The 23184-nt window shown below is 43.8% G+C and overlaps 1 protein-coding gene across 2 annotated transcripts in view; it reads left to right on the top strand.

The window, feature by feature from the left end:
• Positions 1-23184, top strand: part of LOC129811018 (FYVE and coiled-coil domain-containing protein 1-like) — a 67276-nt gene that overhangs the window by 37586 nt on the left and 6506 nt on the right. For both annotated transcript variants that reach the window (XM_055862115.1, XM_055862114.1), the window contains exons 13-15: positions 232-461; positions 3496-3649; positions 21537-21629. In XM_055862115.1, coding sequence (XP_055718090.1) covers positions 232-461; positions 3496-3649; positions 21537-21629 — 477 coding nt within the window. The remainder of the gene's footprint in view (positions 1-231; positions 462-3495; positions 3650-21536; positions 21630-23184) is intronic.

Consider the following 23184-nt stretch of genomic DNA (forward strand, 5'->3'; position numbering starts at 1 on the left):
ATACACATTTGTAAACAGGCCATTTTACATAGTGGTTACAATGGACAGAGGTGGTGAATCTGGCGATATTGCCAGGATGGTTGATTGAGTATATCGGCTAATAATTCCAAGGTCTCAATTATATTGGACTTTCAGGCAATTCAGTATTTGAATTAGCATGTTAGTAATTTAACTCCTGAATTAAATGAATGCTCCACAGTGATACAATACTAGACTCTCTTCTTGTTTCAGGCTGTGTGGTCGCATCTTCTGCTACTACTGCAGTAACAACTTTGTGATGACCAAGCACAGTGGGAAGAAGGAGCGTTGCTGTAGGGAGTGTTACACCCAACATAGAGCCGTGGTGGAGAGGTTCACAGAGGCTGAGCTGAGTCCCTCCGACACCCAGCCACCTCCCCCCGGAATTGGGCCTCACTCACTCCCCGAACCAGTCCCCTACAAACCTACTCCCAGGGTTACAGGTGAGATATAGATGGTCACACGTAGGCACACGCATATACACGCACACACTCCTAGTATGCGCACTCAAAAACCCACACATACAAATACATGGTCACGCACACACACTTGCAAAGGCCTTTTTCAAACACTCAGTCGAAAGGGATACGTATTTAAGCAAACCCCCATTAGACAATTTAATTTGAAAAACACAATTTGTCACAATTACTCTGGCCTTCTTTCAAGGTTGGTGAAGTGGTTTTGTGTTGAATAGGGAAGTCATAACAGGTACTGAAACAAGAGCATCCCGCACACACACTTGCAAAGGCCTTTTTCAAACACTCAGTCGAAAGGGATACGTATTTAAGCAAACCCCCATTAGACAATTTAATTTGAAAAACACAATTTGTCACAATTACTCTGGCCTTCTTTCAAGGTTGGTGAAGTGGTTTTGTGTTGAATAGGGAAGTCATAACAGGTACTGAAACAAGAGCATCCACTGTACCCTGTGGAATAAGAACAGAAACCTTCTGCCATTCCTAACCATTCTAGTGGTATACTTCCATTATCTTGTTCTAAGCAAAAGGGCGAAGGGTGGTAGGTGCCACCTCAATTCAACTTTCTTAATCTCCCTTCTGCTTTACTGCTTTCATTAACAAACATGGCAAAAACCACAGCGGAGGTTGCTTGGCAAACATCTGCCTCGTTTTTGTCACGTCATTTTACTGGGAAGGGAAAATGTACGGCTACTACAGATTTCAAGAAATCTTTTTATTCCTCAAAAGGTAAGTTCTGTTGTGGACGTTTTATAGGACAGCAAAGCCCAATGACGTGCGTCTTCATCACACATTTAAAATCTGACAGATGGGATAAGATAAGAAGTTCAAAGAGAGAGGCTAGTAAAAACAACATGAGATACTATACGACTAGAAAAGTTAAAAATGATGTAAAACATCACAGCACAATTGAAAAATATATGGCCTATGGAAACCAAACGAGGGGGGTCTATGGTGATAGGTGGGATGGGCTGAGAGTGGCTGAGGGGGTGGGATTAAAGAGCTTATGTTTGGTAATGTGTTATTGTTATGTGACTGCTATATATAAAAGTACCATGTATGTAAAATGTGTATGCAAAATGTCTATGTAAAATGTGTATGTAAAATGTCTATGTAAAATGTGTATGTAAAATGTATGTACAGTACCAGTCAAAAGTTTGGACACACCTACACATTCAATGGTTTTTCCTTATTTTTACTATTTTCTACATTGTAGAATAATAGTGAAGAAGACATCAAAATTAACACATATGGAATCATGTAATAACTAAAAGAGTGTTAAACAAATCAAAATATAATTTAGATTTTAGATTCTTCAAAGTAGCCACCCTTTGCCTTGATGACAGCGTTGCACACTCTTGGCATTTTCTCAACCAGCTTCACCTGGAATGCTTTTCCAACAGTCTTGAAGAAGTCCCCACATATGCTGAGCACGTGTTGGCTGCTTTTCCTTCACTCTGTGATCCAACTCATCCCAAACCATCTCAATTGGGTTGACGTCAGGTAATTGTGGTGGCCAGGTCATCTGATGCAGCACTCCATCACTCTCCTTCTTGGTCAAATAGCCCTTACACAGCCTGGAGGTGTGTTGGGTCATTGTCCTGTTGAAAAACAAGTGATAGTCCCAGTAAGTGCAAACCAGATGGGATTGTGTATCGCTGCAGAATGCTGTGGTAGCCATGCTGGTTAAGTGTGCTTTGAATTCTAAATAAATCACAGACAGTGTCACCAGCAAAGCAACCCCACACGGTCACACCTCCTGCATGCTTCACGGTGGGAACCACACATGCGGAGATCATCCGTTCGCCTACTCTGAGTCTCACAAAGACACGGCAGTTGGAACCAAAAATCTCAAATTTGGACTCATCAGACCAAAGGACAGATTTCCACCGGTCTAATGTCCATTGCTCGTGTTTCTTGGCCCAAGAAAGTCTCTTATTATTGGTGTCCTTTAGTAGTGGTTTCTTTACTGCAATTCGACCATGAACGCTTGATTCACGCAGTCTCCTCTGAACAGTTGATGTTGAGATGTGTCTGTTACTTGAACTCTGAAGCATTAATTTGGGCAGCAATTTCTGAGTCTGGTAACTCTAATGAACGTATCCTCTACAGCAGAGGTAATTGTGTGTCTTCCATTCCTGTGGTGGTTCTCATAAGAGCCAGTTTCATCATAGTGCTTGATTTTTTTTGCGACTGCACTTGAAGAAACGTTAAAAGTTCTTAATGTTCTATATTGACTGACCTTCATGTTTTAAAGTAATGGTGGAGTTTAATTTCTCTGCTTATTTGAGCTGTTCTTGCCATAATATAGACTTGGTCTTTTACCAAATAGGGCTATCTTCTTTATACCACCGCTACCTTGTCACAACACAACTGATTGGCTCAAATGCATTAAGAAGGAAAGGAATTCCTTAAATTAACTTTAAACGTGGCACACCTGTTATTTGAAATGCATTACAGGTGACTGCCTCATGAAGCTGGTTGAAAGAATGCCAAGAGTGTGCAAAGCTGTCATCAAGGCAAAGGGTTATTTTATACTTTTTTGGTTACTACGTGATTCCATATGTGTTATTTCATAGTTTTGATGTCTTTGCTATTATGCTACAATGTAGAAAATAGTCAAAATAAAGAAAAACCCTGGAATGAGTAGGTGTGTCCAAACTTTTGACTGGTACTGTATATGTAGCAAAAAAGCTGCAAAAAATGTATATGTATATTTGTCCTCCGAAGGTGGATGGGTAAAAAAAATTGTAAAAGAACATCGAGACAAAAAAGCCTTGGTGATCACAATTTGCTGTACATAAAAACATAATGTGATCTCTATGGCGTTTCTATGTGTAAAACATGTATGACTGCCTGGGATAGAATGGGTATAGGTGTGACTTCCTGCTCCTGTTATGTCTTTAGGCAGCTCTTATAAAAGCTTTATTAGAGCATACATACAGGCTACAGTAAAGTGTTACAAGTACATGACTGGTTTGATCACCTGTTTCCTGTGCAGTGTCGGACCCCAGCGCCAAGACTGATGACGGGGCCTATGACATCATCACAGAGGAGGATGCGAATGGGATCTATGACAGCGACTCGCTGTCCCAGACCACAGGGGATTCACTGGAGGGGGAGCAGGGCGCACGGCCACCGGGGGCGCTAGACATGTGAGTGCAACCAGACATGGACAGATACCTAGCCAAATAAAAACACACACACGCATGCGCCGATACACAAACGCTGGTACACACACACACACAGCATTCCAAGTGCACAGTCGTGACAAACTCTGAGTAATGACAAGCTCTCTCTCAAATAGTCATGAAAAACTCTCTCAAATCTCTCGAAGACATGCACTCATTTCATGGCAAAAAGTTCAGTCCTTTAGGAGGACGTGAATTCCAGTGGCATGCAGTGAACAGGCTTAGCTCGTACCACAGAATTCCCTCAAAGTAAGACTTTATTCACAAGAGATGCATCTTTATTTTTCAATATTAAGAATTCCAAAGGTATTGGCTTAACTTTTCGGGAAGAAACAACTAGGCTACACGTGAATGCCGTACAAGACATGCAGCACTCCAATGGATCCTGACGCTCTTGCAAGTATGATCAGAGTGATTGTCCGTGAGGAAATATCCTCCGCTGTCATCACCAAGCTGAGCCCAATCAACAACACACTAGTGAAACTTCAAACCACGGTCACCAATTGTGACTCAAAGGAAAAAAGATCTTAAGGTTTCAACTACCGCCCTACACACCTGGCTGGAAACGGCGGAGAAGAAAAATGACACATTGCTAGTTGCAAATAAGCTGCTGGAGGAAAAGACACCACAGCAGGAAATGTCATCTGAGAATAATCGGATTGGATCATGGAATCCAAAGATGGTAAACCGTCAGCCTATGTAAGCACAGAGCTACAGAAACAGCAAGCTCCCTACAACCAGGTGAGAGGACTACTGCGCAAAACTAACCTGAAGTACAGCGTTGTTCACCCGGCGAAGCATCAACAACAAGAGCCACGCAAGCTCCGGAAGCAATGGAAGTCAAGCCAATGCTGGATTCCCTCCCCCGACCATAATCTACTCGGCCTCACAGGCTTTCTGACCCCCCCCCCCCCCCCCCTCCCCTTTCTGTATTATTTATTTAGCATTCAACTCCTGTCTGTCTTTGTGTGGGTGTTCAACCCACTTACTTTTTTTACACCCACTTGACCCTCTTAGACGGGACCCACGAATAGAATGTCTCAGAGGGAGCTGAACAGTAATGAGCAAATTACTGTTCAAATTAGGATCTGTTGAATGGTTTATATTTGTCCCTTTTAAACAGTGACTGTACAAGCATGATTTGGTTTATGAGTTTTTATTTCACCGTTAATGATTTCATATGGTTTATTATCCCCCCCCACCTTTCTAGTCCAGTAGATTGTATTTGGTATTTAGATTATGGGACAATATTAGAGGGAGCTCTGTGGATGGGCTATTTGTTCTTGACACGCCAGAGCCCTGCAACTGGATGCATCGTTGTTGGAGTCTACAAGAAAGGGATGTTGTAAATATTACGAATATAATACAGCTGCAATGTAATCATGAATATTCCCTTTTTTGGTGGGAGGGGAGGGAAAGGGGGAGGTTTATATGGGTTGCGACCTGGGGAGACTCCTGGGAAATGTATATATGTATATATTTTTTTACATATTCTATGCTGGTTACTGAATACACATCTATTTACTTTTCAAGGTGTCAGGGCTTTCTTGGGGTTTACAGGGCATGAATGAAAAAAGAAAATGTACTACTACAGTTGTTCTGATGTTATCAATAGGAAGTGGTAGATATTCCCATGCTCTAGGAAACTCAAGAGTGATGGATGATATAAGCAAAATAAGAAAACAACAACTTCAAGGTGGCTGCCTCCTCGACTGCTAATAATGAAACAAAATCAGTAAGGGACAGATCCCCCCCCCCCTCATAGAATGAACAAAATGTTTAGGACTACAAATAGCAGTAACTGTAGCGACCCTGTGTTTATGAACGTAGCGACCCTGTGTTTATGAACGTGGATATTGACTGTCACTTCAGCATGATTTGGTGGCACAGTCGTTGCCACACAGGGCTACGGGCCAGAAGGTTGACGGTTCGCCCGCCCGCCACGGACGAGCTCACTCTCCCTGCCTGTTTCATTACACTACGCTAGAGCCGGCTGCAGACAATTGTCAGCTAGGGACAAATCCGATTTTCTACATTTTGATGCCATATTTATAATTATATAAAATATATGCAATGATTTTTCTACCAACAGGTGTCTGTGCCAGTGCACCACACAACCAATCGACAAAGCATACCGACTTCGGAAACTTTTCAACATCACAAACATCTTGACAAACAGAAAGCCTAATAAAAAGCATGAGCTGGCGCACACCCAGAGAAAATGATTTAGTGTAGAGGTGCTGACTAACGGTGAATAAACTGTAAGCTGTAAGTCGCACACTTCATATATATAACCTCCCAGTCATTTATTGGGTAAAAAAAACACCCACGTTTCGGCATCACTGTGCCCTTCAGGGTCATTTCATGAATGCTTGAACTAGGTTATGTAGACAAACAGTACAGTAAACAGCTTCTTCTGTGCGATCAATGACAACAGTGAGGGTTGGGTGTGTCGTAATTGCTAGGTTGTGTCATGGTTCCTTCTGGCACCAGAGGAGGACAGCGAGGCCGTCCTAGAGACTTATTGGACTTATTCTTATTGTCTTATTTCATGATTGTGGTCCTTTGCAGATGCTTGAATTGTTTATCGTGTGCGTTCCTTTCCTGAGTTTGAGACTTAGTGTTTTGTTGTTCTTTCAAGTATACAGTGATCCTGCGGCTTCCGTATATCAGTAAAGTATTATGTTTATCCTTAAGCACTGATTCCTCGTCTGGTCTCTTCTCTGCGCCTGGGTCCAACCTAACCACGTCACAGGTTGAGCAGAATGAATTGAGCAAAACTGTTAAGACAATAGCCCACAGTATATTGAATATATGATGCCATTGTTATCATTAGCATCAACATACATTACTGTTTCATTTAATTTCACCCATGGAATTACCTGGATTTCTGCATAAATTAGTGATCAAATTTGATCTGATCTTCATCAGTCACAACAATAGACAAGCACAGTCTGCTTAAACTAATAACACACAAACAAGTATACGTTTTCATGTCTTTATTGAACACACCATGTAAATATTCACAGTGCAGGGTGGAAAAGTATGTGAACCCTTGGATTTAATAACTGGTTGACCCTCATTTGGCAGCAATAACCTCATGCAAACGTTTGGACCATTCCTCTTTACAAAACTGTTTCAGTTCAGAAATATTCTTTGGATGTCTGGTGTGAACTGCTCTCTTGAGGTCATGCCACAGCATCTCAATCGGTTTGAGGTCAGGACTCTGACCGGGCCACTTTAGAAGGCGTATTTTCTTTGTTGAAGCAATTCTGTTTTGGGTCATTGTCCTGTTGCATTACCCAACTTCTGTTGAGCTTCAATTGGCAGACAGATAGCCTTACATTCTCCTGCAAAATGTCTTGATAAACTTGGGAATTCGTTTTTCCGTCGACGATAGAAAGGTCCTGAGGCAGCAAAGCAGCCCAAAACCATGATGCTCCCTCCACCATACTTTACAGTTGGGAGGAGGTTTTGATGTTGGTGTGCTGTGCATTTTTTTCTCCACACATAGTGTTGTGTGTTCCTTCCAAACAACTCAACTGTAGTTTCTTTTGTCCACAGAATATTTTGCCAGTAGCACTGTGAAACATCCAGGTGCACTTTTGCAAACTTCAAACGTGCAGCAATGCATTTTTTGGACAGCAGTGGCTTCTTCCGTGGTGTCCTCCCATGAACACCATTCTTGTTTAGTGTTTTACGTATCGTAGACTCGTCAACAGAGATGTTAGCATGTTCCAGAGATTTCTGTAAGTCTTTAGCTGACACTAGGATTCTTCTTAACCTCATTGAGCATTCCGCACTGTGCTCTTCCAGTCATCTTTGCAGGATAGCCACTCCTAGGGAGAGTAGCAACAGTGGTAAACTTTCCATTTATAGACAATTTGTCTTACCGTGGACTGATGAACATTAAGGTTTTTAGAGATACTTTTGTAACCCTTTCCAGCTTCTTGTGAATAGCAAACTCAAATTGTGTGAGTGTTTTTAATAGGACTGGGCAGCTCTAACCAACATCTCCAATCTCATCTCATTGATTGGACTCCAGGTTAGCTGACTCATGACTCCAATTAGCTTTTGGAGAAGTCATTAGCCTAGGGGTTCACATACTTTTTCCAACCTACACTCTGAATGTTTAAATGATCTATTCAATATAGACAAGAAAAATACAATAATTTGTGTGTTATTAGTTTAAGCAGACTGTGTTTGTCTATTGTTGTGACTTCGATGAAGATCAGATCAAATGTTATGACCATTTTATGCAGAAATCCAGGTAATTCCAAAGGGTTCACATACATTTTCTTGCCACTATATTTAAATATTTCCAATTTCATTTTTTTCCCTAACGTGTGTAATCTTTTGGTTCGACCATAATGCATAATACGCGTCATCAACAGGGGCAACATATTGGGTGTACTCTGATAAGCTGTGGAAAGAATACATTCATTTACAAGACCTGTTCACAGAAAATGTAATTGGTCATAAGAATGGCCTGAGATCAAAGTCAATATTCAGACCACTAGGGGTCAGTGTTTTTAAACAGGATATCCTGTAGACCTCCCTCTATAGTAGTAGGATCTCAATGTTACCTCCTCTCCTTGGTAGAGCAACATGCTCAATGCCTGTGTATTTGAGGGAGGAGATGGGATGGTTAGCTTCAACAAAGTGACCTGCTACTGGATAGTCAATGTTCTTCCACCTAATTGAGCTGAGAGGTTCAGCTATGCGTTGTTTTAGTTGTCGTTTGTCTTACATAGGTTTTCCCACATGTACAGGTGATGAGATAGATTACTCCCTTTGTCTTGCATGAGATGATACCCCTAGCAGGGATTTTTCGACCTGTGTGTGGATGTCTGAAGAAGGATGTTTCTGTAGTGCTATTGCACTGGGCGCATGAGCCACGTTTGTAGTTCCCATTTGGAATGGGTGTCGAGTGTCTGAGTGGGCTCAGGGGGCAGGTCAGATCTCACCAAGCTATCCCTAATATTGCGACCACACTTATAGACCACCAGTGGGGGCTCCTTGAAGAGGTGTGCGAACACTTGTGTCTCCGAACACTTGGTGTACTTAGTGCAAAACACTGTTGCGTTGTTTTTCTTCTTTGGTTTAGTTTTTATCAATTCCTCTCTTGGTTTTTGAGATATTTTCATCATTGCAGTATTAAGAGTTTTGCCCTTGTAGCCTCTCATTTTGAATGTATCTGTCATTTTCTTAGCATTGCTGTCAAAATCTGTCTGGTGGCCACAGATTAGTTTAACCCTGCATAACTGGCTATTTGACCATTCTTGAGGGGAAAGGAATGAATACTATCTACACGTAGCAGGGTATTGCGGTCTGTGGGCTTTGTGTATAAGTCTTTATGTAATGCATCATTCTCTTTGATGATCAATAAGTCCAGGTAAAAAATCTCTCATCAGTCTGCATGGGATTTGAGATATTCAGAGCTCTCGTTTAGCAGAGTTTGGAATGAATTTAGTACCTGCTGACTTCCTTCCCAGAGCACAAAGACATCATCTATGTATCTCTTCCATGAGATGATTTTAGAAAGTAGTGGGTGTGTCTCTGTTTTGTAAATGAGTGCTTCCTCAAATTGTCCCACGTGCAGGTTCGCATAGTTGGGTGCAAAAGGGCTACTCCCCGAATTTGAAGGAAAAAGTCTGACACAAAGATGAAGTAGTTATTGGATAATACCAGTTCAGCGAGTTGCAAGATGCAATCATTGGATGGAGCAAGGGTAGGGTCTCTCTGCTGAAGGAAGTGTTACAGTGCCTGTTTATGATAGTGATAGAAGTCATCTTTAGATGGTTGTTGGCGACATTCATTCACATAGTCACATGTGTTTTGTATACAAATTCCTCCTCCTTTTGTCACATTTTTTTATGATAATCGAAGGATCTGATTGTAAGTCCTTAGGAGCCATTCTCTCGTCTCGACTCAGGTGATCATCGGATTTGTGTTTCTGTTTTGTCTTTCAGTAGGTCACCTACATCATTTTCAACAATCCTACAGAATGTTTCTATGGATGCATTGCATTTGGGGGAGGTATGAAGGAGCTTTTTGCTCTAAATGTGGTTCTCTCAGAGTTCTTAGGTACCTCAATTTGGTTGATGGCTCCATCTCCTGCTTGACTCAAATATTCACAGTGCAGGGTGGGAAAAGTATGTAAACCCTTCTGTTTATTAACTGGTTGACCCCCCTTTGGCAGCAATAACATCAACGGTCAGGAGGAATTTTGGACCATTCCTCTTTACAAAACTGTTTCATTTCAGCAATATTCTTGGGATGTCTGGTGTGAACTGCTCTCGAGGTCATGCCTTCTTCTGAAACTCGGCAGTTTATTCTTGTTCTGAGAAATGAAGGTTATTCCATGCGAGAATTTGCCAAGAAACTGAAGATCTTGTACAACGCTGTGTACTACTCCCTTCACAGAACAGCGCAAACTGGCTCTAACCAGAATAGAAAGAGGAGGTTAAGTGCACAACTGAGAAAGAGGACAAGTACATTAGAGTGTCTAGTTTGAGAAACAGACGCCTCACAAGTCCTCAACTGGCAGCTTCATTAAATAGTACCCGCAAAACACCAGTCTCAACGTCAACGGTGAAGAGGCGACTCCGGGATGCTGGCCTTCTAGGCAGAGTTACAAAGAAAAAGCCATATCTCAGACTGGCCAATAAATATAGAAGATGGGCAAAAGAACACAGACACTGGAAGATTAGAAAAAAGTGTTATGAACAGACAAATCTAAGTTTGAGGTGTTCGGATCACAAAGAAGAACATTTGTGAGACCCAGAAAAAATGTAAAGATGCTGGAAGAGTGCTTGACGCCATCTGTCAAGCATGGTGGAGGCAATGTGATGGTCTGGGTGTGCTTTGGTGGTGGTAAAGTGGGTGATTTGTACAGGGTAAAAGGGATCTTGAAGAAGGAAGGCTATCACTCCATTTTGCAATGCCATGCCACACCCTGTGGACGGCACTTAATTGGAGCCAATATCCTCCTACAACAGGACAACGACCCAAAGCATAGCTCCAAACTATGCAAGAACTATTTAGGGAAGAAACAGTCAACTGGTATTCTGTCGATAATGGCGTGGCCAGCACAGTCACTGGATCTAAACCCTATTGAGCTGTTGTGGGAGCAGCTTGACCGTATGGTACGTAAGAAGTGCGCATCAAGCCAATTAAACTTGTGGGAGGTGCTTCAGGAAGCATGGGGTGAAATCTCTTCAGATTACCTCAACAAATTGACAACTAGAATGCCAAAGGTCTGCAGGGCTGTAATTGCTGCAAATGGAGGATTATTTGACCAAAGCAAAGTTTGAAGGACAGAATTGTTATTTCAATTAAACATCATTATTTATAACCTTGTCAACGTCTTGACTATATTTCCTATTAATTTTGAAACTCATTTCATGTATGTTTTCATGGAAAACAAGAACGTTTCTAAGTGACCCCAAACTTCTGAACGGTAGTGTATATACACACCAAGATTGTTTGAAGTGACCAGGATTGCACAATAAAGTCAGGGACTTATGTCCACAGTGGGCCCTATTTTCTACATATTACATATAGAATTACTTAGATGCAGACACATTACAGAGATAGAGACAAAAAAAACTCAACCTCCAGATGAGTATGAGGGAATTTAAGTACAATTCTTACAAGCTTGTTTGGCTGGTAGCTTATTATTTAGATGTTTGGGGCTGCTGGTGAACCATGATGTGCAGTCATAATCAAAGTGACAGTGGACTAGCGCACTTGTCAGAGTCTTTAGCGTGTCCATAGCTAGGTTTCCATCCAATTAACTGGACATTTGAGAAATGTCATGGACATCCATATGCATTCAGATGCAACCTGGCACGGCCAGCGCTATCAATCAACAAGGGATGTTGGCCAAATGAGCCACATTTATGTGTCCTTAAAAACAGCCTGTAACAAATTACAAAAACACTATTCCTTGTTTTGATGTGTAGCTTATAGGGGGGGGGGGGTTAGGCTACTTTCCTAAAACAATGGCCTATAGGCTTAGATGTCCACTGTATGACATTCATATTTTAATACAGTTGAAGTCGGAAGTTTACATACACCTTACCCAAATACATTTAAACTAAGTTTTTCACAATTCCTGACCTTTAATCCGAGTAAAAATTCCCTGTCTTAGGTCAGTTAGTATCCCCACTTTATTTTAAGAATGTGAAATGTCAGAAGAATAGTAGAGAGAATGATTTATTTATTTCATCACCAGTGGGTCAGAAGTTTTATATACACTCAATTAGTATTTGGTAGCATTGCCTTTAAATTGTTTAACTTGGGTCAAACGTTTCGGGTAGCCTTCCACAAGCTTCCCACAATAAGTTGGGAGTATTTTGGACCATTCCTCCTGACAGAGCTGGTGTAACCGAGTCAGGTTTGTAGGCCTCCTCTACACACTTTTTCAGTTCTGCCCACACATTTTCTATATGATAGAGGTCAGGGCTTTGTGATGGCCACTCCAGTACCTTGACTGTGTTGTCCTTAAGCCATTTTTCCACAACTTTGGAAATATGCTTGGGGTCATTGTCCATTTGGAAAACCCATTTGCGACCAAGCTTTAACTTCCTGGCTGATGTCTTGAAATGTTGCTTCAATATATCCACATACTTTTCCTGCATCATGATGCCATCTATTTTGTGAAGTGCACCAGTCCCTCCTGCAGCAAAGCACCCCCACAACATGATGCTGCCACCCCTGTGCTTAACGGTTGGGATGTTGTTCTTCGACTTCCAAGTGTAACCGATGTGAAATGGCTAGCTAGTTAGCGGAGTGCGTGCTAATAGCGTTTCAATCGGTGACGTCACTCACTCTGAGACCTTGAAATAGTTGTTCCCCTTGCTTTGCAAGAGCTGCGGCTTTTGTGGAGCGATGGGTATCGATGCTTCGTGGGTGTCAGTTGTTGATGTGTGCAGACGGCCCCTGGTTCGAGCCCAGGTATGGGCGAGGAGAGGGACAGAAGCTATACTGTTACACAAGCATCCCCCTTTTTCCTCCAAACACAAAGATGGTTATTATGGCCAAACATTTCCATTTTTGTTTCATCAGACCAGAGGACATTTCTCTAAAATGTAAGATCTTTGTCCCCATGTGCAGTTGCAAACCGTAGTCTGGCTTTTTTATGGCGGCTTTGGAGCAGTGGCTTCTTCCTTGCTGAGTGGCCTTTCAGGTTAGGTCAATATAGGACTCATTTTACTGTAGATGTAGATACTTTTGTACCCGTTTCCTCCAGCAACTTCACAAGGTCCTTTGCTGTTGTTCTGGAATTGATTTGCACTTTTCGCACCAAAGTACGTTCATCTCTAGGAGACAGAACGCATCTTCTTCCTGAGGTTTATCAAGGCTACGTGGTCCCATGGTGTTTATACATGCGTACTACTGTTTGTACAGATGAACGGGGTACCTTCAGGCGTTTGGAAATTGCTCCCAAGGATGAACCAGACTTGTGGAGGTCTGCAATTTTTTTCTGAGGTCTTGGCTGATTTCTTTTGATTTTCCCATGATGTCAAGCAAAGAGGCACTGAGTTTAAAGATAGGTCTTGAAATACATCCACAGGTACACCTCCAATTGACTCAAATGATGTCAATTAGCCTATCAGAAGCTTCTAAAGCCATGACATAATTTTCTGGAGTTTTTCAAGCTGTTTAAAGGCACAGTCAACTTAGTGTATGTAAACTTCTGACCCACTGCAATTGTGATACAGTGAATTACAAGTGAAATAATCTGTCTGTAAACAATTGTTGGAAAAATGACTTGTGTCATGCACAAAGTAGACGTCCTAATCGACTTGCAGAATCTATAGTTTGTTAAGCAATGTGTGGAGTGGTTGAAAACGAGTTTTAATGACTCCAACCTAAGTGTATGTAAACTTCCGACTTCAACTGTATATGATCAACCTCACTGGATCATCTTTGCTCCCACTTTAAGCAATGTCCAATCTCAAGCTAGAATTGGAGATACCAACTATGACCCTTTTTAAATATCTAGGCTTTGACATTATTCCCTCTAGATACAATTTTGTAGAGGAACTACAAACAAGTCACTGCTGCAATTACAGACCTGAAAAACATGTATAATTTACCTGGTTCGTCGTTCTTTTTTATTTGCATTTACAAACCACTATTCACACTTACGGAGTCCCATGGGGTCAACCACTCCCCCCACTTACAAAGTTGGTACTATAGGTAGCAAGAACACAAGTTGAGGCTTTGTATCGAATCTATATATATTTTTTTAAACTACTAGAAGCCCTCCATAAACCAATGGGAATAATTACGGTATGCAACATAAGTCTTAGCCATCAACAAAATACAGACTAGAAAAGAGTCTGAAATAATATCCCAATGTCCTCCCAAAAAATGTATTATAAATGAATACACTATACATTAATTCACAGATTCAATTTGACTCTGCAAAAACGCTGCCAATTTAACTCAGAATGATGACATTTGGCACACATGCTCAGGGATATGAGTCTAGCTAACCTATGGTTCAGTTTGGCTGCACGGGGGCGCTGTTGGACAGGGAAAATCATTCACGCACGCTTATTGGCTCATAGCAGCAATAATTGTTTGTGTTTGATGATGTGCATCTATATTTGCTATATACCAACATTTTTGAAAGTAGTCAATGTCATTAAAAAAAATCCAAAACACATTGAAAGAGTATTGCTTGATCTGTTTGATTTTGAGTTTTGATAATTTGCAAGTGTGGTAAGGAGTACAGAAGTAGCTCATCCGAGGGCAATATTTCCAATTTGGCCTGGTGGCAGGGGGCCCACAGCTTGAACCCCGGCATTGCTGCTTGCAGCTATATTTTATTTTTGATTTTGTTTGGTGTTTTGTCTTTTATGCATGTTTTTACTTCAACCTTATTTTGATTCTTTCTCTATGTACTTTTTGAATATTATTGCCTGTGTGATCTGAACCCCTCACAAGAAAAAAAAAAAGAAAAAAAAAGTTGGCCGCAAACAAAAGTTCAATGTGACCTTCACACACTCTGCTGCCTTCCATTTGTGGACACCCGCTGCTGAAATGATTGTGATTGGAAGTCATAAGCAGACCAAGGAGAAATCCCGGGGTTAACAGTGGGAAAGAAAATGACCGTAAATGGAGGCATCCAGAGGTGTGATTTAACACGTCCAGATTGGGGAGGGTGGTGTGTTTTTTTCCAGGTTTACTATACAATGTCTTCCGAGGGTGTCCTGACTCTCTGAGGTCATTAAAGATCCCATGGCACTTATCGTAAGAGTAGGGGTGTTAACCCCGGTGTCCTGGCTAAATTCCCAATCTGGCCCTCAAACCATCATGGTCACCTAATAATCCCCAGTTTACAATTGGCTCATTCATCCCCCTCTCCCCTGTAACTATTCCCCAGGTCGTTGCTGCAAATGAGAACGTGTTCTCAGTCAACTTACCTGGTGAAATAAAATAAAATAAAATCCTAGCTAAATTTCCTCATCTGCTTGCATGCGCCTCCCCTATATCAAGGTGTTTTGGTACATCCGTTATGCACTCTGCTTTTCCGCGCGCTAACTATACCACACACGTCAACATAGTCTACCAGTCTGTCTAGCCTGCCCTCTATCCACCATTCATAGTGCCTGTAGTGGTAGGTGGATCATTTGTCCAGATTTGCATTATGCTAACTAGCAATCATACCACACATAATCATTCAAAGCTGGACCAATTTTCAATATAAGCGGAGATGCCATGGTGCGTCATTGCATATGAAAGACCAGTGAAGACTTGAGACACGCAGCTCAAAAAGCTGCCCTATTGGTCTTGTTTGGGGACAATACAATTATCCTACATAGGCTGGCCTACAACACCACATTGTAATGAATAATTGTGTTATTGTTTTTAAGGGAGTTAAACATTCTACTTAAGGCTGTAAACTGCAACTGTCATTTGAGCAACGGCACAAAAGCCTTGTGATTTGAATATTTCATGCCATTTATTCCATTTGGACCAATTGTGGGTCTACTCTCGACAGTTCATAAGGTATAGAAAGACACAGTAGCAGCCCAGCCTGTCGTATAATAATGTGGCCAAATATGCTACCAGCAGGCCTAGTTATTCAGGAAAGCTTAACACCTGCTCTGCCTCCTCTCTGATCCGAGTGGCTATTCCTCATGTACCTAGAACCCAAAACGCTTCAATATAGCATAAAGATTTGTCATTTAACTTTTACAATGTATTTCCTTTTATGTGTGGCATAAACACAACCAGTCACAATGTTTTAATCTAATTAGGCTACTTCATAAATCTCCTGTAGGCAACCTGGGCGCGTTCGTCCGGAATATAATCCAGCATCCAAACCGTGCAGATTGATATTGTTGAAATTGCAAACCGTGATGTTGAAGCGCCCAAAGTCGGTATGCTTTGCTTATTAGTTGTGGTGCATTGGCACAAAACCCTGATGGTGGATCATTTGTTGCAAATATTTGAAATGTTTATATATAGCATCAAATTGGCAAATGTCTTCAAACACAGGGTCACTACAGTTATTGCTATTTGCACTGATGTAGTGGTAAAAGAATAGGTGGGCAAACTTTGATCGCCGGTCACAGTGAAAAAGTTACGTTCCCTATACATCTTTCCCTAAAAGGCAGATAAACTGTCATGCAGTTTTACCCTCCAATACGCCACTGGTTATTTGTGGTCGTAAACATTACGACCACAGTATGGTTTGGTTCGGCCCTAAAGTCTCAGTTAGCCAATTTTTTATTTTATTTTTTTATTTCACCTTTATTTAACCAGGTAGGCTAGTTGAGAACAAGTTCTCATTTGCAACTGCGACCTGGCCAAGATAAAGCATAGCAGTGTGAACAGACAACAACACAGAGTTACACATGGAGTAAACAATAAACAAGTCAATAACATGGTAGAAAAAAGAGAATCTATATACAATGTGTGCAAAAGGCATGAGGTAGGCAATAATAAATCGAATAATTACAATTTAGCAGATTAACACTGGAGTGGTAAATCATCAGATGATCATGTGCAAGAAGAGATACTGGTGTGCAAAAGAGCAGAAAAGTAAATAAATAAAAGCAGTATGGGGGTGAGGTAGGTAAATTGGGTGGGTAGTTTACAGATGGACTATGTACAGCTGCAGCGATCGGTTAGCTGCTCGGATAGCAGATTTTTAAAGTTGTTGAGGGAGATAAAAGTCTCCAACTTCAGAGATTTTTGCAATTCGTTCCAGTCGCAGGCAGCAGAGAACTGGAAGGAAAGGCGTCCAAATGAGGTATTGGCTTTAGGGATGATCAGTGAGATACACCTGCTGGAGCGCGTGCTACGGGTGGGTGTAGCCATCGTGACCAGTGAACTGAGATAAGGCGGCACTTTACCTAGCATAGCCTTGTAGATGACCTGGAGCCAGTGGGTCTGACGACGAACATGTAACGAGGGCCAGCCGACTAGGGCATACAGGTCGCAGTGGTGGGTCGTATAAGGTGCTTTAGTAACAAAACGGATGGCACTGTGATAAACTGCATCCAGTTTGCTGAGTAGAGTATTGGAAGCTATTTTGTAGATGACATCGCCGAAGTCGAGGATCGGTAGGATAGTCAGTTTTACTAGGGTAAGTTTGGCGGCGTGAGTGAAGGAGGCTTTGTTCCGGAATAGAAAGCCGACTCTAGATTTGATTTTGGATTGGAGATGTTTGAAATGAGTCTGGAAGGAGAGTTTGCAGTCTAGCCAGACACCTAGGTACTTATAGATGTCCACATATTCTAGGTCGGAACCGTCCAGGGTGGTGATGCTAGTCGGGCGTGCGGGTGCAGGCAGCGAACGGTTGAAAAGCATGCATTTGGTTTTACTAGCGTTTAAGAGCAGTTGGAGGCCACGGAAGGAGTGTTGTATGGCATTGAAGCTCGTTTGGAGGTTAGATAGCACAGTGTCCAGGGAAGGGCCGGAAGTATACAGAATGGTGTCGTCTGCGTAGAGGTGGATCAGGGAATCGCCCGCAGCAAGAGCAACATCATTGATGTATACAGAGAAAAGAGTCGGCCCGAGAATTGAACCCTGTGGTACCCCCATAGAGACTGCCAGAGGACCGGACAACATGCCCTCCGATTTGACACACTGAACTCTGTCTGCAAAGTAGTTGGTGAACCAGGCAAGGCAGTCATTAGAAAAACCGAGGCTATTGAGTCTGCCGATAAGAATATGGTGATTGACAGAGTCGAAAGCCTTGGCCAGGTCGATGAAGACGGCTGCACAGTAATGTCTTTTATCGATGGCGGTTATGATATCGTTTAGTACCTTGAGCGTGGCTGAGGTGCACCCGTGACCGGCTCGGAAACCGGATTGCACAGCGGAGAAGGTACGGTGGGATTCGAGATGGTCAGTGATCTGTTTGTTGACTTGGCTTTCGAAGACCTTAGCTACGCAGGGCAGGATGGATATAGGTCTGTAACAGTTTGGGTCCAGGGTGTCTCCCCCTTTGAAGAGGGGGATGACAGCGGCAGCTTTCCAATCCTTGGGGATCTCAGATGATACGAAGGAGAGGTTGAACAGGCTGGTAATAGGGGGTGGGACAATGGCGGCGGACAGTTTCAGAAATAGGGGGTCCAGATTGTCAAGCCCAGCTGATTTGTATGGGTCCAGGTTTTCCAGCTCTTTCAGGACATCTGCTATCTGGATATGGGTAAAGGAGAAGCTGGGGAGGCTTGGGCGAGTAGCAGCGGGGGGGGCGGGGCTGTTGGCCAAGGTTGGAGTCGCCAGGTGGAAGGCATGGCCAGCCATTGAGAAATGTTTGTTGAAGTTTTCGATTATCACGGACTTATCAGTGGTGACCGTGTTATCTAGCCTCAGTGCAGTGGGCAGCTGGGAGGAGGTGCTCTTGTTTTCCATGGACTTTACAGTATCCCAGAACTTTTTGGAGTTAGAGCTACATGATGCAAATTTCTGCTTGAAAAAGCTGGCCTTTGCTTTCCTGACTGACTGCGTGTATTGGTTCCTGACGTCCCTGAACAGTTGCATATCGCGGGGGTTCTTCGATGCTATTGCAGTTCGCCACAGGATGTTTTTGTGCTGGTCGAGGGCAGTCAGGTCTGGAGTGAACCAAGGGCTATATCTGTTCTTGGTTCTGCATTTTTTGAACGGAGCATGCTTGTCTAATATGGTGAGGAAGTAACTTTTAAAGAATGACCAGGCATCCTCAACTGACGGGATGAGGTCAATATCCTTCCAGGGTACCCGGGCCAGGTCGATTAGAAAGGCCTGCTCGCAGAAGTGTTTTAGGGAGCGTTTGACAGTGATGAGGGGTGGTCGTTTGACCGTGGACCCGTGGCGGATACAGGCAATGAGGCAGTGATCGCTGAGATCTTGATTGAAGACAGCAGAGGTGTATTTGGAGGGCAAGTTGGTCAGGATAATGTCTATTAGGGTGCCCTTGTTTACGGATTTAGGGTTGTACCTGGTGGGTTCCTTGATGATTTGTGTGAGATTGAGGGCATCAAGCTTAGATTGTAGGACTGCCGGGGTGTTAAGCATATCCCAGTTTAGGTCACCTAACAGAACAAACTCTGAAGCTAGATGGGGAGCGATCAATTCACAGATGGTGTCCAGGGCACAGCTGGGAGCTGAGGGGGGTCGGTAGCAGGCGGCAACAGTGAGAGACTTATTTCTGGAGAGATTAATTTTTAAAATTAGAAGTTCGAACTGTTTGGGCATAGACTTGGAAAGTATGACAGAACTTTGCAGGCTATCTTTGCAGTAGATTGCAACTCCTCCCCCTTTGGCAGTTCTATCTTGACGGAAAGTGTTATAGTTGGGTATGGAAATCTCAGAGTTTTTGGTGGCCTTCCTAAGCCAGGATTCAGACACGGCAAGGACATCAGGGTTGGCAGAGTGTGCTAAAGCGGTGAGTAAGGCAAACTTAGGGAGGAGGCTTCTGATGTTGACATGCATGAGGCCAAGGCTTTTTCGATCACAGAAGTCAACAAATGAGGGTGACTGGGGACATGCAGGGCCTGGGTTTACCTCCACATCACCCGAGGAACAGAGGAGTAGTAGGATGAGGGTGCGGCTAAAGGCTATCAAAACTGGTCGCCTAGAGCGTTGGGGACAAGGAATAAAAGGAGCAGATTTATGGGCGTGGTAGAATAGATTCTGGGCATAATGTGCAGACCAGGGTATGGTGGGGCACTGGTACAGCGGAGGCAAGCCCAGGCACTGGGTGATGATAAGAGAGGTTGTATCTCTGGACATGCTGGTCTCAATGGGTGAGGTCACCGCATGTGTGGGGGGTGGGACAAAGGAGGTATCAGAGGTACGGAGAGTGGAACTACGGGGTCCATTGCAAACCAAAACAATGATAACTAGCCTGAACAACAGTATGCAAGGCATATTGATATTTGAGAGAGACATACAATAAGGCATAAAGGGATTGCAGGTCATGATTGGGAGAGCTAGCTAAAACAACAGGTGAGATAACAGCAGCTAGTCAGCTAACACAGCAACAGAAGGTAAAAATGGCGACGACTAGGCAGAGGGTCGGATTAACTACACACAGATCCTGAGTTAAGGCACAGAGCCGACAGATAAAACACAAATAAACAGAATGGAGTACCATGAATTATTGGACAGTCAAGCAGGCATCAGCTATGTAGCCAAGTGATCATAGTGTCCAGGGGGCAGCCGTAGATGGAGCATTGAGGCCTCCACTAAGCTAGCACGCGTTTAAAGTTAGTAGCCCAGCGGGTGGTCTGCTCAGACGGAGGGGGTCTGCTCAGACGGAGGCCGGTTGAGGGCACCGGTTGAGGGCACGTCTGCAGACCAGACGTGGTCGTGTCGACAGAGAATCCAAGCCGGATAGCGATGGCGAAAGAGGTTGTGAATTGTAGAATTGTGTTTGCTAACTGGTGCTAGCTTCCTGGCTGCGCTAGCTGCAAGATAAGCTAGCAGTTAGCAGACCGGGGCAGGCAAGTTAGCCTTTGGGGGACGTCACGATGGGGGGGGGAAGTCTGTTTTTGCCTCTTCGTGCGGTGACGTCGATAGACCAGTCGTGGAATTAGCAGGGTTCCAGGTAGCTCTAGGTAGCTAACAGGCCTAGTAGGTTAGCAGGATGGGCCTTCAGCGGGCGACACGCCTGAGGGGCCTGTTGGAGTCCTCGGGCAGATTATGTCGGTATTCCAGTCGTAGAGGATCGGCGGGGTTCCGTGCTCCGTACCGGCAGTAAAGGGGTCCGGATATTGTAGCCCAGGAGTGGGCTTCAGTGGTAGCACAGGAGCCCTAGCCGGGCTAGCTTCAGGCTAATTGGTGCTTGCTCCGGGATGTAAACGCTAGCCAGGAGTGGTCACCCGGGATTGTGGTTAGCTAGTTGCGAAGATCCAGATGAAAATGTTCAGAGTTTGCGGTAGGAATCCGGGGATATGGAGAGAAATAGGTCCGTTATGCTCTAGTTTTAGTCACGTTGTTCGAACTAGCGAGAGCTTTCCGAGCTAAAGGTTAGCTGATGACCGCTAGCAATGGTTTGCTAACTGATAGCTGGTAGGCAGTTAGCTGGCTATCTTCAGTAGATGGATTCCAGATCAGAAGTAAATAGAAATACTTTAGAAAAAAGCAGATCCACGCCACATTGGGTGAGGCGGGTTGCAGGAGAGTATTTAGAAGTTGAGGTTTAAGAAAGTATTTTTAAAAGATATGCGAAGAAAAAGATGTAAAAAGATATATACAAGGGACACGGGACACGACAGGACAAAGACGTCTACACTGCTACGCCAGCTTGGATACAGACACAGTAGTAGATGTGTGGTTATGAGAAGCTATGTGGTAAATCAATGCTGTCTTTTGTCATGTGACCCACGGCCTGCAGAGGCACAGGAGACACGACCCCAGATGGCCCAGAAGAGAATGTGCCCACTCTGCAGGACGCAGAGATCGCCCTTCTCAAGTCTGGAGAAGTCACGTGAGTCTAGAACTTTGTGCACGCACACACACATACATACCCACACATACCCACGCAGGCAGCATTCAAACTGAGTTAAAAGGTAGAGCTGCCGCTTTCAAGGAGCGGGACTCTAACCCAGAAGCTTATAAGAAATCTCACTTTGCCCTCCGACGAACCTTCAAACAGGCAAAGTGTCAATACAGGACTAAGATCGACTCGTACTACACCGGCTCCAATGCTTGTTGGATGTGGCAGGGCTTGCAAACTATTACAGACTACAAAGGGAAGCACAGCCGGGAGCTGCCCAGTGACACGAGCCTACCAGACGAGCTAAATAACTTCTATGCTCGCTTCGAGGCAAGTAACACTGAAACATGCATGAGAGCATCAGCTGTTCCGGACGACTGTGTGATCACACTCTCCGCAGCCGATGTGAGTAAAACCTTTAAACAGGTCAACATTCACAAGGCCGCAGGGCCTGACGGATTACCAGGACGTGTACTCTGAGCATTCGCTGACCAACTGGCAAGTGTCTTCACTGACATTTTCAATCTCTCCCTGTCTGAGTCTGTAATACCAACATGTTTCAAGCAGACCACCATAGTCCCTGTGCCCAAGAACACTAAGGTAACCTGCCTAAATGACTTCCGACCCGTAGCACTCACGTCTGTAGCCGTGAAGTGCTTTGAAAGGCTGGTCATGGCTCACATCAACACCATTATCCCAGAAACCCTAGACCCACTCCAATTTGCATTCCACACCAACAGATCCACAGATGATGCAATCTCTATTGCACTCCACACTGCCCTTTCACACCTGGAAAAGGAACACCTATATGAGAATGCTATTCATTGACTACAGCTCAGCGTTCAACACCATAGTGCCCTCAAAGCTCATCAATAAACACCTCGCTCTGCAACTGGATCCTGGACTTCCTGACGGGTTGCCCCCAGGTGGTAAGGGTAGGTAGCAACACATCCGCCACGCTGATCCTTATCACGGGGGCCCCTCAGGGGTGCGTGCTCAGTCCCCTCCTGAACTCCCTGTTCACTCATGACTGCACGGCCAGGCACGACACCAACACCATCATTAAGTTGTGGTGGGCCTGATCATGACAACGATGAGACAGCCTATAGGGAGGAGGTCAGAGACCTGACCGTGTGGTGCAAGTTCAACAACCTCTCCCTCAATGTGATCAAGACAAAGGAGATGATTGTGGACTACAGGAAAAGGAGGACCGAGCACGTCCCCATTCTCATCGACGGGGCTGTAGTGGAGCAGGTTGAGAGCTTCAAGTTCCTTGGCATCCACATCACCAACAAACTAACATGGGGCAAGCACACCAAGACAGTCATAAAAAGGGCACGGCAAAGTCTATTCCCCCTCAGGAAACTTAAAAGATTTGGAATGGGTCCTCAGATCCTCAAAAGGTTTTACAGCTGCACCATTGAGAGCATCCTGACTGGTTGCATCACTGCCTGGTATGGCAATTGCTCGGCCTCCGACCGCAAGGCACTACAGAGGGTAGTGCGTACGGCCCAGTACATCACCGGGACCAAGCTTCCTGCCATCC

The sequence above is a fragment of the Salvelinus fontinalis genome, chromosome 14 (assembly GCF_029448725.1).
Source record: "Salvelinus fontinalis isolate EN_2023a chromosome 14, ASM2944872v1, whole genome shotgun sequence".
NCBI classification, from domain to species: domain Eukaryota; kingdom Metazoa; phylum Chordata; class Actinopteri; order Salmoniformes; family Salmonidae; genus Salvelinus; species Salvelinus fontinalis.